The sequence below is a fragment of the Rana temporaria genome, chromosome 5 (genome assembly GCF_905171775.1).
Source record: "Rana temporaria chromosome 5, aRanTem1.1, whole genome shotgun sequence".
In the NCBI taxonomy this organism is placed as follows: domain Eukaryota; kingdom Metazoa; phylum Chordata; class Amphibia; order Anura; family Ranidae; genus Rana; species Rana temporaria.
The window spans coordinates 370,859,589-370,879,247 of NC_053493.1; the positions used below are offsets into that span (position 1 = coordinate 370,859,589).

The window sequence follows — 19,659 nt, forward strand, 5'->3', positions numbered from 1 at the left end:
AATATTGTAATTAATACACCAGACGTGAATCCTCCACCGATCATGCAGCTGCTTACCAGAAGTCTGGGTCCTGCCGGACCACTATCCACATATCTCTCAACCAGAGATTTTGTAAGGCAGTAGTAACTCCTCCACTTGCACTAAAACCACTCCGTGCTCAACGAGGGATATAGAAGACAACAAGACAGAGCTCCACATAGCATAAATCCGAGTAGTTTATTTTAAAAACAGCAGTAAGCATATATACATACAACTCACATTTAAGTTGAATAAACCAGCATTTGGCCTGTAACGCCGGCCGGACGTGTCCAGGAACAAAAGAAGGCCACTCGCTTGGAGAAATGAAGGGGATGGCGTCCACACGTCACTCACTCCACCCGACGCGTTTCGTGACAAGATCACTTCGTCTCGGGGTACCCGAGAAACGCGTCGGGTGGAGTGAGTGACGTGTGGACGCCATCCCCTTCATTTCTCCAAGCGAGTGGCCTTCTTTTGTTCCTGGACACGTCCGGCCGGCGTTACAGGCCAAATGCTGGTTTATTCAACTTAAATGTGAGTTGTATGTATATATGCTTACTGCTGTTTTTAAAATAAACTACTCGGATTTATGCTATGTGGAGCTCTGTCTTGTTGTCTTCTATATCCCTCGTTGAGCACGGAGTGGTTTTAGTGCAAGTGGAGGAGTTACTACTGCCTTACAAAATCTCTGGTTGAGAGATATGTGGATAGTGGTCCGGCAGGACCCAGACTTCTGGTAAGCAGCTGCATGATCGGTGGAGGATTCACGTCTGGTGTATTAATTACAATATTTCTGGAATCTTCACGGGTGTCTTTATTCATCATATGGACTTTTTTTCCAAAAATTAGTTTTGGACTTCATGGACTTTATAACACTAATGTTGTTAATTTTACTTTAATCATTTTTGAAGTTATGGTTTATCACTACTTATGTTGTTGATCACTGGGTTCATACACACCATTACCAGCAGGGTAGGCAACCCTGACTTCCTGATTCCATTGGATTATTTATTTATAGATACAATGGTTTTCACATACACTTGCTTAATACGAGTGCATATTTGGGTTTAGCGCAATTATTTTTCTTTCTCATACAGTATACATGCACTTGCCTCTGCTGCCCCTAGAGGAAGCTATACAGTATACATGCACTTGCCTCTGCTGCCCCTAGAGGAAGCTATACAGTATACATGCACTTGCCTCTGCTGCCCCTAGAGGAAGCTATACAGTATACATGCACTTGCCTCTGCTGCCCCCATCTTCACTTTCCTGCAGATCAGTGGCCTCTTCATACTGGACATATTTCTGAGTGCTTGGTCCCCCAGCGAATGCTGTGCTTCCTTTTCAGGTCCCCTGCATATTTACTGGACTCATTACTGATGTAGAGGTCAATAGGAAGGACCACAGCACCTGGCAGGGGAAGCAGGCATTCCACACTCCCAAAAGGGTTGAATGTTAAAGCTAAACTCCCGCACAAGAAAAAAATGACCCTTGCAGTGATAAGAAGTAATACATAACCTTGCTCCTGTAGGCTCCCTTCTGCCATGCGACTGCTCCTGTAAATTTTCTCTAAGGCACTCCTTGCCATGGTTGCATGCCTGCCTCCTCCATGTACAGTGCAGAGTTATTAGTTATTGTATGCAATGACCCAGAGGGACCACCCAGGGCCGCTTGAAATGGTGTACAGCTGGCCCTCCTGTATGGGACGCGAGGTCCATCCGTTTAATGGGGGGGGGGGGGAGGCAACTGACAGCAGAAGCGACGAGACTGTGGACAAGAGGGGGTGATTGGTGCAGTGGAGGGGGGGATTACTTGAATGCTGGCTTCCCTTTCTCTGCCTTCCAACAGCTTTTAGCTGCTGAGGGAGGAGCCATGTGAGATTGGTTCCAGTAATTGCCCCTCCCCTCACCGATCACCCTCTCTTGTCCACGATCTCCTTCCCTCTGCTGTCTGGGACCCCTGTGTGCCCCCTTTCCCTGCAGTGCTGTTGGCTTCCCCTCCTCTCCCTCCCAGCAGCTTTCAGCTGCTGCAGGGGAAGTCACATGGGGGATCAGTTCACGTAATTGCACCCCCACTGTACTGATCATCCAAGCCCAAGACCTTTACCCTCAGAGCTTTATTTATTAACTCAGTAGTTTTATCTTTTACAAAGTCCATATCACTCATTAGTCTTTTTGAAATGTTTATTAGTTAGGAGCAGGGCTTTTCAGCGGGAATGCGAGTGATATGGACTTTTTTTTAAAAGGCACTCCTCAATACCCACCCCAGAATGGAAATGTAAGGCCCTGTACACACGAACAGTCCAATCCGATGAAGACGGACTGAAGGACCGTTTCATCAGTCCAAACCGACCGTGTGTGGGCCCCATCAGTCCGTCACCCTTCGGTCCAAAAATGTAGAATTGAACCGATGGACGCCGAACCGATCGGTCAAAACCGATGGTTAGTACGCAAAAGCGTCGGTTCAAAACCCGCGCATGCTCAGAATCAAGTCGACGCATGCTTGGAAGCATTGAACTTAGATTTTTTCAGCACGTCGTCGTGTTTTACGTCACTGCGTTGGACTCGATCGTTTTTTTAACTGATGGTGTGTAGGCACATCAGACCATAGGTCAGCTTCATCGGTTAACCGATGAGACCGGTCCTTCAGTCCGTTTTCATTGGATTGGACTGATCGTGTGTACAGGGCCTAATTGGTGATACAGGAGGCAAAAAAAAGAGAAAGTTGAAGTAAATGAACATGTGAATTCTGGGTGCTGCAGGTTAAAGTGTAGCCAAAAATTGGATATAATAGAGCGTAAAATCTTTCAAAAAAGCAAAAAATTTGGGCTAACTTTACTGGTTAGTTTTTTTTTTTTTAAATTCATTAAACTAATTTTTTTCCCAAAAAATTGCATTTGAAAGACCGCTGTGCAAATACAGTGTGACATAAAATATTGCAACAACCACTATTTTATTCTCTAGGGTCTCTACAAAAATATATATATATATATATATATATATATATATATATATATATATATATATATATGATGTTTGGGGGTTCTAAGTAATTTTCTAGCAAAAAAAATGATTTTAACTTGAAATCAACAAATGTCCGAAAAAGTGTTTAAACTTTTCTCCTTTACACACAGAAGTCTATTCCTTTGATGTAAAGGACAAATTGTTACAATGTTAAAGCGGAAGTTTACCCGCAAATTTTTTTTTAAGATTAGATTGAGGCTCATTTTGTGAAGGGGAATCGGGTAGTTTTTTTAAAAACGAAGCAGTACTTACCGTTTTAGAGAGTGATCTTCTCCGCCGCTTCCGGGTATGGTCCTCGGGTCTGGGCGTTCCTTCTTGATTGACAGACTTCCGACAGGCTTCCGACAGTCGCATGTATCGCGTCACGAGTAGCCGAAAGAAGCCGAACGTCGGTGCGACTCTATACGGCGCCTGCGCACTGACGTTCGGCTACTTTCGGAAAATACTGACGCGATAGATGCGACTGTCGGAAGCCTGTCAATCAAGAAGGAACGCCCAGACCCAAAGACCATACCCGGAAGCGGCGGAGAAGACCGCTCTGTAAAACGGTAAGTACTGCTTCGTTTTTAAAAAAACTAGCCGATTTAGGAAAAAAAAAATTGTACCTTTACAACCCCTTTAATCTAGATCTGACATTGCCGACGTGTAATAAAGTGTAATTAAAGGGGTCAGGATGCCCCACTAACACACAGCTACTTTCTCTATCTGCAACGTAGAGAGCGTCCTGACTCTCCTGTAGTCCAAGGGAGGGGGCGAGCACGACACTCCACACCAGGGAGAAAGCCTTGCATTACTGTGTGGAGTTACAGACAGAAGAACAGGAAGTGAGGATTTCTCAGAAGAAATAAGGACATTTAAAAGCAAAATGGAAGGATGAGGTAAGTGAAGGAGGACTGCACTAAGGTAAAGGAAGCTATTTAGGGAAAAAAAATTGTACCTTTACAACCCCTTTAATTGCACTTTATTACACGTCGGCAATGGAAAAGTTGCATGAGGTGCTGAAAAGTGCTTACCCCTAGTTCCACCACTTTATATTCCTATTGTCCAAGTAATATGATGGGCTGTCTCACTGGGCAATAGGTGTGTGCAGGAGGTAGGTAGGGTGGGCAAGATTTGACGATATGAGGAAGCAGTGCCGCTGTGCTTGTCATAATGGTCTTACATTTTACCATATTTACAGGCTTTTTGAAGCTTTTGCAGGAGCTGCTTTGCCTAGTAGAAGGTATTTGGTTCGCTGTCCATGGTGCTGATCTTGTGTTGTTTAGGAATTAGACTGTGCAAGTTATTTTTTACAAAGATGCACCACCACAGGCAAAACCACCACCACCAAAAGATACAAGCCCACTGCACCAGATATAGAGCTAATATTCTCATTCTGGAAGAACATAGAGTATGCAGTCCACCAACATGCTGTTACTAAGCCTGTATCACTTCTTCCATTAGGGATTGCTATGGGAAAAGTTTTTTATTTTATTTTATCCAATAAAAAGGAGGTTTACAAAACATGGTGAGGTTGTAGACATGCCTTTCAATATTCAGATGCTTGACTCTTATGGACATTGGGCTTTCTTGCACCTCTGATACCCAGTAGGTTGTGGCCTTTGGTGGGGGTTTAACTGCTTTTGTGGATAGCAGGTAGATTACTATCTCTTTCCTTGCAAATAAAACACCCTGACACCCTTTAAAGGCTAAGTTCACCTTTTATATACAGGGAATATAGGGAAACACGATCAATAACGTCACACATCCAGCCCCGCCCCCCTACAGTTAGAAAAACATATGAGGTCACACATAACCCTTACAGCGCCCAGTAGTGGTTAACTCCCAAACTGAAATTGTCATTTTCACAGTAAACAATGCATTTTTATAGCATTTTTTGCTGTGAAAATGACAATGGTCCCAAAAATGTGTCAAAATTGTCCGATGTGTCCGCCATAATGTTGCAGTCACGAAAAAAATCGCTGATCGCCGCCATTAGTAGTAAAACAAAAATTAATAAAAATGCAATAAAACTATCTCCTATTTTGTAAACGCTATACATTTTGCGCAAACCAATCGATAAACGCTTATTGCGATTTTTTTTACCAAAAATAGGTTGAAGAATATGTATTGGCCTAAACCATTTCAAAATTGTCACTCTATTTTTGTTTATAGCGCAAAAAATAAAACCCGCAGAGGTGATCAAATACCACCAAAAGAAAGCTCTATTTGTGGGGGAAAAAATACGCCAATTTTGTTTGAGAGCCACGTCGCACGACCGCACAATTGTCAGTTAAAGCGACGCAGTGCAGAATCGCAAAAACTGGCCAGGTCCTTTACCTGCATAAAGGTACAGGTCTTAAGTGGTTAAACAGCTATGAAGAGAATTAGGTAAGCCGGTGTAGAATTATTGGAAAACCGTTTTATTTTTGCAGAATAAGTGCATTAATTCTATTATGGTACATACAGAAACTGGAATTTAGAAAAAAAAGGTGAACAAAGGTGATCCTAGCAATTAAATCTCTCTTGACTATGAGATTGCAATAGTTAAAATAGACACCAAAATCAATCTTCTAAAATCACTGTTGAAGAAGACTGCTACTTACTTCTCCACTGCCATATTGTTCTTAGTGTAACAAAAAATAATCCCCGATCTTCCACATCCCACGCTGGGTCTGTTCCTGGCTAAACCTCATCTGGTGTTAACTTTGGGAGTGCAGGCGGTTCCTGTTCCCTGGCTGGCTGGAGGTTGAAGATCATATGAGTCAGTAGATAGTTAGGTCTCCTGGATGGTATCGCGGGAGATTCACACGCTGGTATTGCCTAATTTCTTGAATTAGTCAATAGGATGTATAGCAATTATACTGTTTAGTGTAGCTGTTGGAAACCTAAAGTAATTTTAACACCTAATTTAAAATTGTAATCTTTAAAAAGGCTCTGTAAATCAGATGTTAAAGCTCACCTCCAGAGAAATGTGAGAACACTCAACAGTATAGTTATGCATCAATCAAAATAAATGAAAAAAACATAAATGTTAAAGAAAGCCAACATGGAACCAGAACTCCTTACAAGTGTAGTGGGTAGTGTGATCAAACTCTAGAGCCTGTTGAACTACAGTCATATATAAACTTAAAGTGGTTGTAAACCCTTACAACACACTTTTTGCTACAGGTAAGCCTATAATATAAGGCGTACCTGTAGCTACCCAGGATATCTCCTAAACCTGATTAGGAGATATCCCCTGTCCCCTGCATGGGCCGATGTCATTGGCACATGCACACTGAAGCAATGGCATTTATGTGCCGTTGCTTCAGTGAGTGTGCCGTTACCGGCGGCTGCCGGGAGTGACGTCATCGCGGCTCCTGCCAATCACAGCGCTGGAGCCGCGATACGCAGAAGTAACTCCCAGGAGAGATGTCGCCGGAAGCGGAACTAAACCAATTGTTTTAACAGTTTAAAAAAACAGTTCTATTCCCAGCATGTACCAGGAATGTAATGGTCATATTGATTGTACTATTCACTAACCGGTTAAACCATCTAATGGTTGGTTTCATAACTGATCATATGTGCAGTATCATGGCAGTTAATAATCAAACAGAGGCCAAGATGGCAACTTCCTTGGCTAAAAAGGATAGGAGGGTTTAGTTCCACTTTAAGACAATGCTGGAATGGGGAGCGTAAAGTGGGTGTAAACCCACCTAAAAAAAAAAAAACATGCAAGACAAGGGCATATCGAGCTAGTATAGCTAGTATGTAGGCATAGCTAGTATGTAGGCATAGCATACAAGCTCGTATGTAGCATAGCTAGTATGTAGGCATAGCATACAAGCTCATTATGAATTACTTACCCTAGATCGAAGCCCCCGTAGTTACTTCCAGGTATCGCGGGCTCCGGCGATGTGATTGGCTTGAGCTGCGATGACGTCACTCCCGCCAGTAACAGCATACTAGCTCAAACAACGGCACGGACGTGTCATTGCTTCAGTGCGCATGTGCCGATGACACCGGCACATGCTAATAACAGGGGATATCTTCTAAACCGTGCCTTATTATAGGCTTACTTTAGCAAAAAGTGGTTGTAAAGGGTTTACAACCACTTTAATTCCGCTTTAATGTGCAACTACTATACCAGTATGTGGGATGCCTCTATGGAAATGGTGGTTGTTGGTACAATATTGATATGATTTTACTCGGGCTTTAAAGTGGATGTAAACCCATTTCATGAAATTTGAGCTGGGCTCATATATCTGCAGTATTTGGTTATCTCTCTTCAAAGAGCTAAGTCCCGTAGTTCTCTCCTGAACCGTTTCTCTGTTATCAGCCTGATAACTCCTGAAAAATTCTCGAACACATCAGATAAAAGCAGCCTGAAATTTCTGTCCAGGGAGGTTGCTATAAATAGATTAGCAAGCAGCTGGCCCTGTTACAAAACACCTCTGAAGCCGCGTACACACGACCGGTCCAAACCGATGAAAACGGACTGAAGTTCAGTTTCATCGGTCCAAACTGACCGTGTGTACGGCCCATCGGTCTGTTGTCCTTCGGATAAAAATTACAGAACTTGCTTTAAAATCGAACCGATGGATGGATGACCGATAGGTCAAAACCGATGGTTAGTACACAAAAGCATCGGTTCAAAACCCGCGCATGCTCAGAATCAAGTCGACGCATGCTTGGAAGCATTGAACTTCGTTTTTTTCAGCACGTCGTGTGTTTTACGTCACCGCGTTCTGACCCGATCGGTTTTTGAACTGATGGTGTGTACACACATCAGACCATCAGTCTGCTTCAGCGGTGAACCGATGAAAACGGTCCGTCGGACCATTCCCATCAGATGGACCGATCGTGTGTACGAGGCCTGAGAGTCTCTGCCTATGATGAGGGTGGGTGTGTGCCTTTCCTCCAATCAGCAATGTTGGATATCTTGGCTGTATGCCCAGACATCACACTCTGTGTTAAACAGGAAGAGAAAATTTCCTAACACTATCTGAACTTTCCAAACAGTATATAAATGTGAAGACAGCAGATATACATGTAAAACCTATGTAGGGAGATTTGTTTCATGCCTGTGTACCATCTGAGGCTGAGTGTATGGGGGGTTTACATCCACTTTAAGAGGAAGATTGGGCCCTGTCTCGTATACCGTTTCTTTGGAAAACTGTACGGGGGGGGGGGGGGGCCAGACCAAAAAAATGTTTTGCTCAGTTATTTTTTCATGTTTCTTCAACTTTTTGGGTTTTTAACTGTGCGTTATCTCAAATAACATCAAACAAAATGGTATCCTTCACCCAGATGGGTTTTGTAAAATAAATACTTTGTAGTTCGGTAGCATTCGCTGGACAGCACACAATCCCTTTACTTCTGGGCCCCAAAGCATTCACAAGCACGGCTAGGTACTCATTTGTATCATCGTCATTTAGAAGACTGATAAATCTTCTGAATGACATTAATATGTAATGTGTTTGTCATTGAGGCTGTAATGCTCTGCTGAGTCAGGTACACAATGCACTCTTCTACAGCCACCGTCTACAGCCATTAGGTATTCACTGCATCTGGCCTTGTGTACATGTGTGCTAACCCCATGATCCTTTCCCTGAGTGGGGGAAGGGACTTTTCCGACCTGTATAGGATGGAGATAATCCCGGAAATCTATATTTAGCCGTGATGAATAAGATATGATTTCATTCAGGAGTCTCTTTGACATGCTTTTACCTGGTCTCTCCAGTGTGCTCTGTGATCTCTTAAAGGAAATGTTCATTCAGAATCGAAGGCCAGCCTTTTTCCCCAGTGGCTCATCTCGTTGTGACGTTTAAAGTGTACCTGTCATAGAAGTAACCGTTTTGAGAATCTGACTCATTTCCTAGAGAATGTAACTTGTCACTTTACTGGGATGAATCCATGTGACAATAGATACAAAATGATAATAAAAAACAATGAATATGTACAGGCAGCAGATGCTTTGTAAGGCTAGGTTCACATCACGATTTTTACATCCGATAATCGGACCGTTAAATCGGATGGAATCGTATATGACAAAATCGTATGTACTCGGATAAAAACGCACAGTCATCCGATTTATTACGATTTAGATTGACCACAATATAAAAAAAAATCGGACACGATTTTAATACGAAAATCGGACACGATTTTAATACGATTTCAAATCAGGACCAAAAATCGTGGTCAAACACGATTTTTGATGCGATTTTAAATCGTATCAAATCTGATGCGGATCAAATCGGATGCACTTGGGGACGTTTTGCCATACAGATTTGTACGATTTCAAACCTAAAATCGTGAGAACAAGTAGGATGATAAAATTGTGGTGTGAATGCACCCTTAATGACACGTGTGCTTCATTCATATGGAACTTGTATCCGTAGCTGAAAAACTGCTAGTAGCCAACTTTACTGGTGAGAAGTCCTGCTTTCAGATAGCATGGCCTGCGGTTTCCCCAGCTCTACCTGCATTCCGATGTGGACAAGCTGCTACCAGCCACCCTAAAGTGATTGTAAAGTTTCCTATTTTTTTTCTAGAAAAATAACAAACATGTTATACTTACCTGCTCTGCAGCAGTGGTTTTGCACAGAGCAGCCCCAATCCTCCTCTTCTCAGCTCCCTCTTTAGGGCTCCTGGCCCCTCCCACCATTTCAGTGCCCCCATAGCAAGCAGCGTGCTATGGGGGTTGCCAAGTCACAGCTCCATGTGTTCATTCAGACACGAAGCTGCGGTCTGGCCCCGCCCCCTCTCTTCTGATTGGCTAGATGACTTTGATTGACAGCAGCCAGGCAGAAGTGCTAACCACCCAGTCATTGTGCTGCCCAATAATGTGTGTTACAGTGTGTTCAATGCTGCATTCATTAATTTCGATCCTTTGTGGTGCATTGGGCAGGCCATTCAAATGAATAAAGTTCCCTAATTCAGTGCGCATTGCTGCGATTTGAAGCACACCAATCATGGCAAAACCACACCACGTTTAGGTGACATTGAAAATGAATGGCACCTGAGCACGCTTTGCGTGTTTGGGCACTATTGCAGTACAACTGGGGATCTCAGGCAGAATTGCAGCTTTTCTGCCAGAGATCCCAAACACCAGATGTGAATGAGTCCTAAGCCGCGTATAAACGATCAGTCCATCCGATGAGAGCGGACCGATGGACCGTTTTCATCGGTTAACCGATGAAGCTGACTGATGGTCCGTGGCGCCCACACACCATCGGTTAAATAACCGATCGTCTCAGAACGCGGTGACGTAAAAAAAACGACGTGCTGAAAAAAACGAAGTTCAATGCTTCCAAGCATGCGTCAACTTGATTCTGAGCATGCGTGGATTTTTAACCGATGGCTGTGCCTACTAACGATCGGTTTTGACCTATCGGTTAGGAATCCATTGGTTAAATTTAAAGCAAGTTGGCTTTTTTTTAACCAATGGTTAAATAACCTATGGGGCCCACACACGATCGGTTTTGACCAATGAAAACTGTCCATCAGACCGTTGTCCTCTGTTTAACCTATCATGTGTACGAGGCCTAAGAGTCATAACATTTCCATTTTCAGATGAAGATCATTGCTGACAGTCTTCATATTTCCAAAGTCAGGGGCACTTTTATGGACAAAAACATTGAGGGCAAATATTTAAGACCTGTTCCAGATAATCAGGGTCACTTGGTAACTATGTACTCTGGGCCAGATTCACAAAAGGGATACAACGGCGTATCTCCTGATACGCCGTCGTATCTCTGTTTCTATCTATGCGACTGATTCATAGAATCAGTTACGCATAGATATCCATAAGATCCGACAGGTGTAATGGTTTTACACTGTCGGATCTTAGGATGCAATACCGCGGCCGCCGCTGGGGGGAGTTTGCGTCGTAAACCAGCGTCGGGTATGCAAATTAGGAGTTACGGCGATCCACGATGGATTTTCGCGTTCGCTACATCGCATCTAGTCTCTTATTGCTGTCTAAAGTATGGCAGTCGTTCCCGCGTCGAAATTTAAAATTTAACGTCGTTTGCGTAACACGTCCGGGAATACGGAAGTACGCTACGCGCGCAAAGCACGACGGGAATTGCGAAACTGAGCATGCACAGTAGGTCCGGCGTGGGAGCGCGCCTAATTTAAATGGCACACTCCCATTTGAATTGGCCCGCCCTGACGCCGGAGGCCGCCAGCGTAGTTTTCATCGCAAGTGCTTTGTGAATCAGGCACTTGCGATGAAAACTTGCGGCGGTGTAACGTATCTAGGATACGTTACGCCGCCGCGATTCTACGTGAATCTGGCCCTCTATTCTTGTCAGGAAGGGCTTGTTCTGTAGTACTGAGCCATTTCCTTGGGATGAAGTTGTGTATACTCGGCATGCGGTGCTGTAGTAGCGTCTGCATTCACACATATTTTCTCAGCTTTCTGATCAGGGGGGTGACTGTTGTTACTGCACAAGCAGCTGCGCTGGTGCAATATTCAAATGGCTTGGGAAGTGCAGCTTGGTATTTTGGGTTACTAATAAAGAATTTTATTATTTCTTAACTACAAAGGGCAGAACAGTATTTTTCGCTTCATTTCCTAGGCACTTTGCTTCGGGACATTTTAAATGTCATTGGACAGCTTTTTTTTTTTCACTGTGAGCACAATGAGAGGAAAAATAAATAAGGCTCCCTACTGTTTTAAAGAGAGCCAGTTGCGGTAAACAGATTTAAATGTAATGATTGCTCCTAGCATTGTGTTGACTGTCATGCAGAATTTTGGGTGTATTTTTTTTTTTTTAACATAAAGACTTTTGGGTGTATTTAGTAAGGCAGTGAGAGCAGTAATAATCTGAAAAGCATCACCAAAGCAACCAATCAGATTTGGTCTTCGATCTTTTTAGAACAGTCAGAACAATGATGGATGACGTCTGGTTGGTTGCTATGGGTTACTGATCTTTGCCTGCTGCCCTGCCATTAAGGGAGTACTGATCTTGTACCGGAATGCATTGAAATGCATCTAAAATGCATACAAAAATGCACTGAACCCTAATATAGTGAAAAAACACAGGAAAAAAGAAGAAAAAAGGCACTTGGAATGCATCCTGAAACACATAAAAAACGCACTGGAACGTGTTAAAAACACGCATGCCGCATCTGGAACAGATCTGGAGTGCCTTTTTGTGGAGTAAAACGTACCCCAAATAACCCATATCATAAATATTGCTATCCTATTTTACAGTAGCTGTGCATAGAGGCTGTTCCAAGCTCTGTTGCTCCCTCTTACAGATCTGTAGAAATCCCAAAATAGCAGCTGTGGAAACATAATACTGGACATCTGATTTTACCATCTTTCAATTTACTTTCCTTCATTGCCCCCTGTCACCTTTGTCTTCACCCAATAAACAAAAAAATATGTACTTAAAGGGGTTTTCCACCTTTTTTTTTAAGTTTATTAAAAGTCAGCAGCTACAAAAAGTGTAGCTGCTGGCTTTTAATAAACTGACACTTACCTGCTCCACGGCTCCAGCTACGCGCCAGCCGGGGCTCTGCTCCTCGCCCCCCCTCTTCATTCTTAGTGTGGGCACCCGGCAGTGACAGCTTTCTGCTTCACGGCCGGGCACCCACTGCGCATGCGCGAGCGGCGCGGCGCTGTCCGATTGGACAGGCGCTCGCCTACAGGGAGGGGCTGTGAAAAGGCGATTAAGCTAATCGCCTTTCCAGCCCCTCGGCGGAAGGAGGAAGTGGGACAGGAAGTCCCCTTCTCCTGAAGCCCCCACTCCCCCCCCCAAAAAAATTACATGCCAAATGTGGCATGTAAGGGGGCGAGGAGTGGGTTAAGAGGAAGTTCCATTTTTAGGTGGAACTCCTCTTTAAGCTAACTGAACACAAGCATGTTGATTTTTACAGCGAGTTTTCACAGCTGTTATCCAGGGATTGCTAGACTTCTGTGACAACCTCTGTACACAGCCTAGGTGTGCGGCAAAGCAGCCCATTCATTTGCATTGTCCCCAAAAGCCTTCTGAATTACATGAATAGTTATTTCCTGCAGAGGAATGTTGGATCAAAAGAAGAGGAGTCTTCTGCTCCAGTTGTGTGCAATACCTTGATTGGAACCCAAGTAGGAGTGCTAGCCCCTGCCCGCCTCCATAAAATGATTCCAAAAAGCGGAAGTTCCATTTTTGGGTGGAACTCTGCTTTAAGCCTAGTACACATGGGCTGAATGCCAGGTGGCATCAGCTGGTTCAATAGAAACCAGCCAACATTTGGTCTGTATGTCCAACAGAAGCCAGGTCATGACTGAAAAGAGTCTGCTGACCGACTCCCGATGGCTGAGCCAATGGCTAAGAGTGCTGACTGGAGTGTTCTGTCGGGGGGCGTCCTCTTGTCAGAACACAATAGCACAGCAGGGGAGATTGCTGTACTAATAGAACTGTACATATGGATTGTTAGTACAGCGGCTCTGACCTGAGCTACCAGTTTTTTTTGTGTACAAGTTTTTAACCAGCAGAAGATATTGCCTACATTTTTACTTTCCTAATAAGATTCATAGAGAAGATATACAGTACTTACCTTCTACGTAAATCTGCCATGGCCTGTATATGGCAATCTAAACAAAGGCATCCATATTGTGACCTGACAGATCCTTCCTCAGGGCTGCCCAAGGCTTCCATCCCAAGATACACACATTATAGCATTATAGATTGTATCTCCAAACATTAATAGTCATTTTCCTTTATTTTCATCATTATTCTTCTAGTATTATTAGTTTTGTCATTTTTATTATCTAGCACTTTCTTATCCCTAATTTAACAACAGATTTAAATGTTGATAAGGTAATGAGCTCGCTATTTTTCTTGTGATGATATTGTGCCTTTATTTACCTGATAATTAGTTATCATATACAGTACTGTATGTGTTGTACCAAGAAAGCCAGGTTTTTCCCAGTTTAGTGACTGGTGAGATATTTATTCTTCATATTCCTTGAGGGCGTCTTTTATTATTTATTGTGGGCTTAATTTTGAGTGGCCTTGGGGTTTGTATTATATATGTAATGGAAAATAACTTTGTATGCAGGCTGTATAGGGAACTTTTTCTTGGATAGTGTAAGAGCTGCACGATTCGGGATAAAATGTAAATCACATTTTTTTTGCTAAGACTAAAGTTCGCGATTCTTGGCGTAACATGAGCTTTCACATTATACATAAAAATTGGGCTAATGTTACTGTTTTTTTTTTTTTTTGTTTTTTTTTTTTATTCACTATAGTGTATTTTTCCACCAAAAAATTGAGTTGAAAGACTGCTGCGCATATACTGTGTGACATAAAATACTGTATTGCAAGAACTGCCATTTTATTCTCTAGGGTCTCTGCTTAAAAAAAAAAATATATATATATATTAATATATATATATATATATATATACATACATACAGTACAGACCAAAAGTTTGGACACACCTTCTCATTCAAAGAGTTTTCTTTGTTTTCATGACTATGAAAACTGTAGATTCACACTGAAGGCATCACAACTAAATATAAAAATAAATAAAATATATTTCATATTCTAGGTTCTTCAAAGTAGCCACCTTTTGCTTTGATTACTGCTTTGCACACTCTTGGCATTCTCTTGATGAGCTTCAAGAGGTAGTCACCTGGCGCAGCACCCCATCACTCTTCTTCTTGGTCAAATAGCTCTTACACAGCCTGGAGGTGTGTTTGGGGTCATTGTCCTGTTGAAAAATAAATAATGGTCCAACTAAACGCAAACCGGATGGAATAGCATGCCGCTGCAAGATGCTGTGGTAGCCATGCTGGTTCAGTATGCCTTCAAGAGGAAATATAATCAGACATGCATATGGCAGCAGTCATAGTAGCCAATGGCTCTGACCTGTACAGTGTCATGTATATAGAACATACACGGATCAGCCATAGCCTTATGGCCACCATTGGCAAGTAAATTGAATAACATTGATTATTATTTCATCAGATCTCTCCATAGGAGACAGCGGTGCTGGACAAGCCCCTCCCCGCTCAGTGAGCAGAGAGGCACCTGTCATCCACTGGCTCAGCGGAGATCCACTGAGAGATCTCCCGCTGAGCTGGCAGACTCCACAGTAATGGATCCGCCTAGTGTATCCTATGTATTAAAGCGGAGCTCCACCCTAAAGTGGAACTCACGCTGATCGGAACCCTCCCCCCTCCGATGTCATATTTGACACCTTTTAGTGGGGAGGTGGTGCAGATACCTGTCTAAAGACATGTATTTGCACCCACTTCCGGCCACACAGTTTCGTTTTTTTGCGGGCAGAACGTCACCCCCCGTTGTGCTCTGGGAACACTCGGCTCCCAGAGCACAGCGGGAGCCAATCAGCGGCGCAGCGCAACTCGCGCATGCGCTGTAGGGAACCGGGTAGTGAAGCCGGAGCGCTTCACTTCCTGGTTCCCTCACTGAGGATGGCGGGGGGAGCAGCAGAGTGACGACCGATCGCTCATCCTCTGCTGCGGACGGAGCTGGACTCCAGGACAGGTAAGTGTCCTAATATTAAAAGTCATCAGCTGCAGTATTTGTAGCTGCTGGCTTTTAATATTTTTTTTTAGTGGCACATCCGCTTTAAGGTGGAAAAACACCTTGCACTGTCCGGCCCCCCCCTGAGCTCCCGTTTTACTTACCTGAGCCCCGAAATTCCATGGGCGCGATCCCGCGTCATTCTCCCCACAGCTTTCCGGCTCTTCATTGGATAGAATGATAGCAGCGCAGCCATTGGCTCCCGCTGCTGTCAATTAAATCCAATGACGCGGTCGCCGGAGGGCGGGGCCGAGTCATACACTCAGCGGCTATGTACGCTGAGTGTATGACATGGGAGTGCACCCGCACGGTAACCCCCTCGGGAGAGAGCTTCCCAGAGGGGGTTATCTATTGCGGGGAGGAGCCGCCGTGGGACCCCAGAAGAGGACGGTCAGGGCCACTCTGTGCAAAACGAACTGCACAGTGCAGGTAAGTATGACATGTTTGTTAATTTTTTTTTAAACATGAACCTTTAGTATGACTTTAAGTGTAAGGATTTAAGCAGCTTTGGCAAGGGCCAAATTGTAATGGTTATATGACAGGGTAAGAGTGTCTTCAAAACTGTAGGTCTTGTGGGTTGTTCTCTGTCTGCAGTTGTCAGGACCTATCAAAAGTGGTCCAAGAAAGGAAAACAGGTGAACCGGTGACATGGTCATGGGTGACCGAGGCCCATTGCTACACATGGGGGTGAATACTGGCCTGCGTTGTCCGATCCAATAGAAGAGTTACTGTAGTTTCAACTGCTGAAAAAGTGAATGCTGGTTCCGATAGAAAGGTGTCAGAACACACAGTAGTGCATTGCAGTTTGTTGTGTGCGGGGCTGCGTAGCCATAGACAGGTTAAGGTTCCCATGCTGACCCGTGTCAGCAGCAAAAAGTGCCTACAATGGGCATGCAAGTGTCAGAACTAGACTGTGGAGGAATGGAAGAAAATGGGCTGGTCTGATGGATTCAAGGTTTGAGGAAAACAAACGCAAGTTTAGTTTGGGGTGTTGACTTTGCCGCCACTTTCTCCAGATCTCAGTCCAATCAAGCATCTGTGGGATGTGCTGGAAAAACAAGTCTGATCCACGGAGGCCCCAAAGATCTGCTACTGATGGCCTGGTGCCAGACACCAGAGCACACCTTCAGAGGTCTAGTGGAGACCATGCCAGGTTATGGTGGGTGGTCATAATCTTTTTTTTTTTTTTGAAAATTTACAGTTTTTATTGATAAAGTTACTCCTGCATCTTCTCAATGGTTTCTTCCTTGTATTTGCCCTTCTCTTTGCCAACTTGGCGAGACTTGGCCTTGCGTTCCAAGATCTTCTTGCGATCCTTGTCAAGCTTTAGCCTGGTGATCACCACCTTGCTGGGGTGGATACTAACATGGACAGTGGTGCCGTTAGCTTTTTCACGCTGCACGCGTTCAATGTATATGACGTATTTCTTTCTGTACACCTGGACAACTTTGCCAATTTGCTGGCCTTTGTAGTGTCCGCGTACGACCTGTACTTCATCGTCCTTGCGTATGGGCATAGACCGAACGTTGTACTTTTGCCTCAACTCCTTGGAGAAGGGAGATGACATGATCTTTCTACGGACATGTGAGGGGGCATTGAAGTGCCTCTTGCGGTTCTTGCTTCGGTCAGAAGTGACAAATGGACTGAACTTCATGTTGCCAAGCCGCACAGTCCACTATGGCCGCCGGAAAAGAGCGGGTGGTCATAATCTGTGTACAAATGGATGGACATTTTATGGTTTCACAACCTATCACATTGCTATAATGTTTTTATATGGATTAGAAACTGAAGGACCTATGAATAAATGCTTGTGGAACGAATCATCTGAGTTTCCATTATTTCTTATGGGGAAATTCACTTTGATATACAAGTGCTTTGGATTACAAGCATGTTTCCGGAAGGAATTATGCTCGCAATCCCAGGTATTACTGTATATTCATGGTAAAATGTAGAGACTGGGAGGACAGCTGCTTTGGTATTTACAGACTCCTTTCTAGGACTCTTTGCTATATATACAGTTGTTATAGGGACCACCAGTCCTGTCGATATCTGTCGGTGGATTTTTTCTCTTGCTGTACAAGCAAGGAAACCAGACAGTTGAGAATGGCAGTAGATTAGCAGTCCTCGGGTTTTGCAGAGAACCAGCCCACGGATATCTGCAAAGAGCAGAAAGTATTTCTCGTTCACCAAGACATCTTGTGCTCCACTTGTGTCTGTTCTAATTTGTGTATTCCAGTTCAGGCAAATGCTGACTTGGGGCTACAAAGCTGTATATCTGCCTTGTCATCCTTCATTTTCTATGCAATTATGTTCTGTGAATTCAATGGGTATGGTAAATATACTGTATACAAACAAGGAACTGTATCATATGTTAACCACTTACTGACCATGCTATTGCAGATTTACTGCTACAGGGCGGCCATTCTGTGCAGAATCGTGCATGATTCTGCACTTCCGTGTGGGGGCAGACACACGCGCCGCTTCTGCTGTGATTATTCACAGGAGAAACCGATGGATGTCCGCCGGCACCCGCCGATTGTCAAGGAGAGAGGCTGGACCAAGCTCTGCATATGTAAACCATGCAGTGCTCTGTCCTGACAGCGGGGATGTAATGGATAAAATTCATCAAATTTTTTGTGAAAGCGCCACACAATCTACACAAAAACAATTGTTAGGCACATAGTTAACCCTTTAGAACGCGCTAAATGTTTAACCCCTTCCCAGCCAGTGTCATTAGTCCAGTGGCAGTGTATATTTATAGCACTGATCACTGTATTAGTGTCACTGATTCCCACAAAAGTGTCAGCTAGTGTCAGATTGTCCACTGCAAAGGCAGTCCTCCTATAGTTTCTGATCAGTGCCATTACTAGTATAAAAAATATAAAATAAATAGGGCCGTGGAAATTAACTATTAATTCATCGATTAATCTTTAATTTTTTTGATCGATCAAATTTTTTTTGATCAATCAAAATAATTTTGGATTGGTACTCACCTCTCTGCCGGCTTCAGGGAGTTCCCGTCGGAGATCCGGTGACGTCACGGACACCGGCGGGGGCTTGCCGTGTCCATCTGAAGGGCTCCTTTGCTGTGCCTTCATATCTGCATGCCGGCGGGACCTTACTATCTGCCACACACAAGGGCTCTTCCATCTATCAACCTGGGATTCTACAGCCATCCACTGGGAGTTGTGATAGTTCCCTTCATGGGACATCTACATGCCAACGGACTGATGTTAACCTCTCCTCATCTGGATTCAGCAGTGGCATCGTTGTACACATTTTTATACCAGTATCATACTTGGCTACATGTTTTTATGACTGCTTTTGGTACCGTTTGGTATTACTCGCACCATTTTTACAGTTTATGTAACTACATCGATTTTATCTCCAGTGCAATATTTATTTTGTTACCTACTTGAAGACTACAAAAGTTTTAATGCTATTCCCATCGAGCGCTGCCTTTGTGTGTTTATTGTATCCTGCTATCCATTTTTCCAGATGTTGGTAGCTGCACTGGGAATCAGCCTGCAAGAAGGAGATCAGCTAAAAGGAGTTGGATCTGTATGTGTGTTATAATTAATTGAAATTAGTCGATTAATCGATTTAAAAAAAAATGATTAATCGAACAGAAAATTTTTGATCAGTAACAGCCCTAAAAATAAATAAAAATTCGAGTATGTAACTTAGCAAAAAACAATCTATATACACTTATTTATGTTTTATAGCAGAAAGTCAAAAAAGATTGTTTTTTTTTGTTTATTTTTTTTTAGAATTGTCTGTCTTTTTTTGTCTATAGCACAATGAATAAAACATCCAACGATTATCAAATACCACCAAAATAAAGCTCTATTTGTGGGAAAATAAAGACATAAATCTAATTTATGTACAATGTTGCAAGATCGTGCAATTGTCAGTTAAAGTAACATAGGGCCGTATTGCAAATGGCCTGGTCATGAAGGGGGTACATCTTCCAGAGGTCAAGTGATTAAAGGGAACCCAAATCAAGAAAAACAACAATAAACATATTGGGGGTTATTTATGAAAGGCAAATCCACTTTGCACTACAAATGCAAACTACAAGTGCAAAGTGCATTTGAAATTGCACTGAA

The 19,659-nt window shown here is 43.4% G+C and overlaps 2 protein-coding genes across 9 annotated transcripts in view; one reads left to right on the plus strand and one right to left on the minus strand.

The window, feature by feature from the left end:
- The window catches only part of RIMS2 (regulating synaptic membrane exocytosis 2), an 830,084-nt gene that overhangs the window by 390,816 nt on the left and 419,609 nt on the right, over nt 1-19,659 (plus strand). The gene's annotated exons all lie outside the window — the stretch shown is intronic.
- Nucleotides 16,726-17,249, minus strand: LOC120941448 (60S ribosomal protein L26-like). Its single transcript, XM_040354835.1, has one exon. The coding sequence runs from the start codon at nt 17,202-17,204 to the stop codon at nt 16,767-16,769; it is 438 nt and encodes a 145-aa protein (XP_040210769.1). The 5' UTR covers nt 17,205-17,249; the 3' UTR covers nt 16,726-16,766.

Coding starts and splice junctions, on each gene's coding strand:
- LOC120941448 (XM_040354835.1), bottom strand. CDS start 17,204: ATGAAGTTCAGTCCATTTGTCACTTCTGACCGAAGCAAGAACCGCAAG.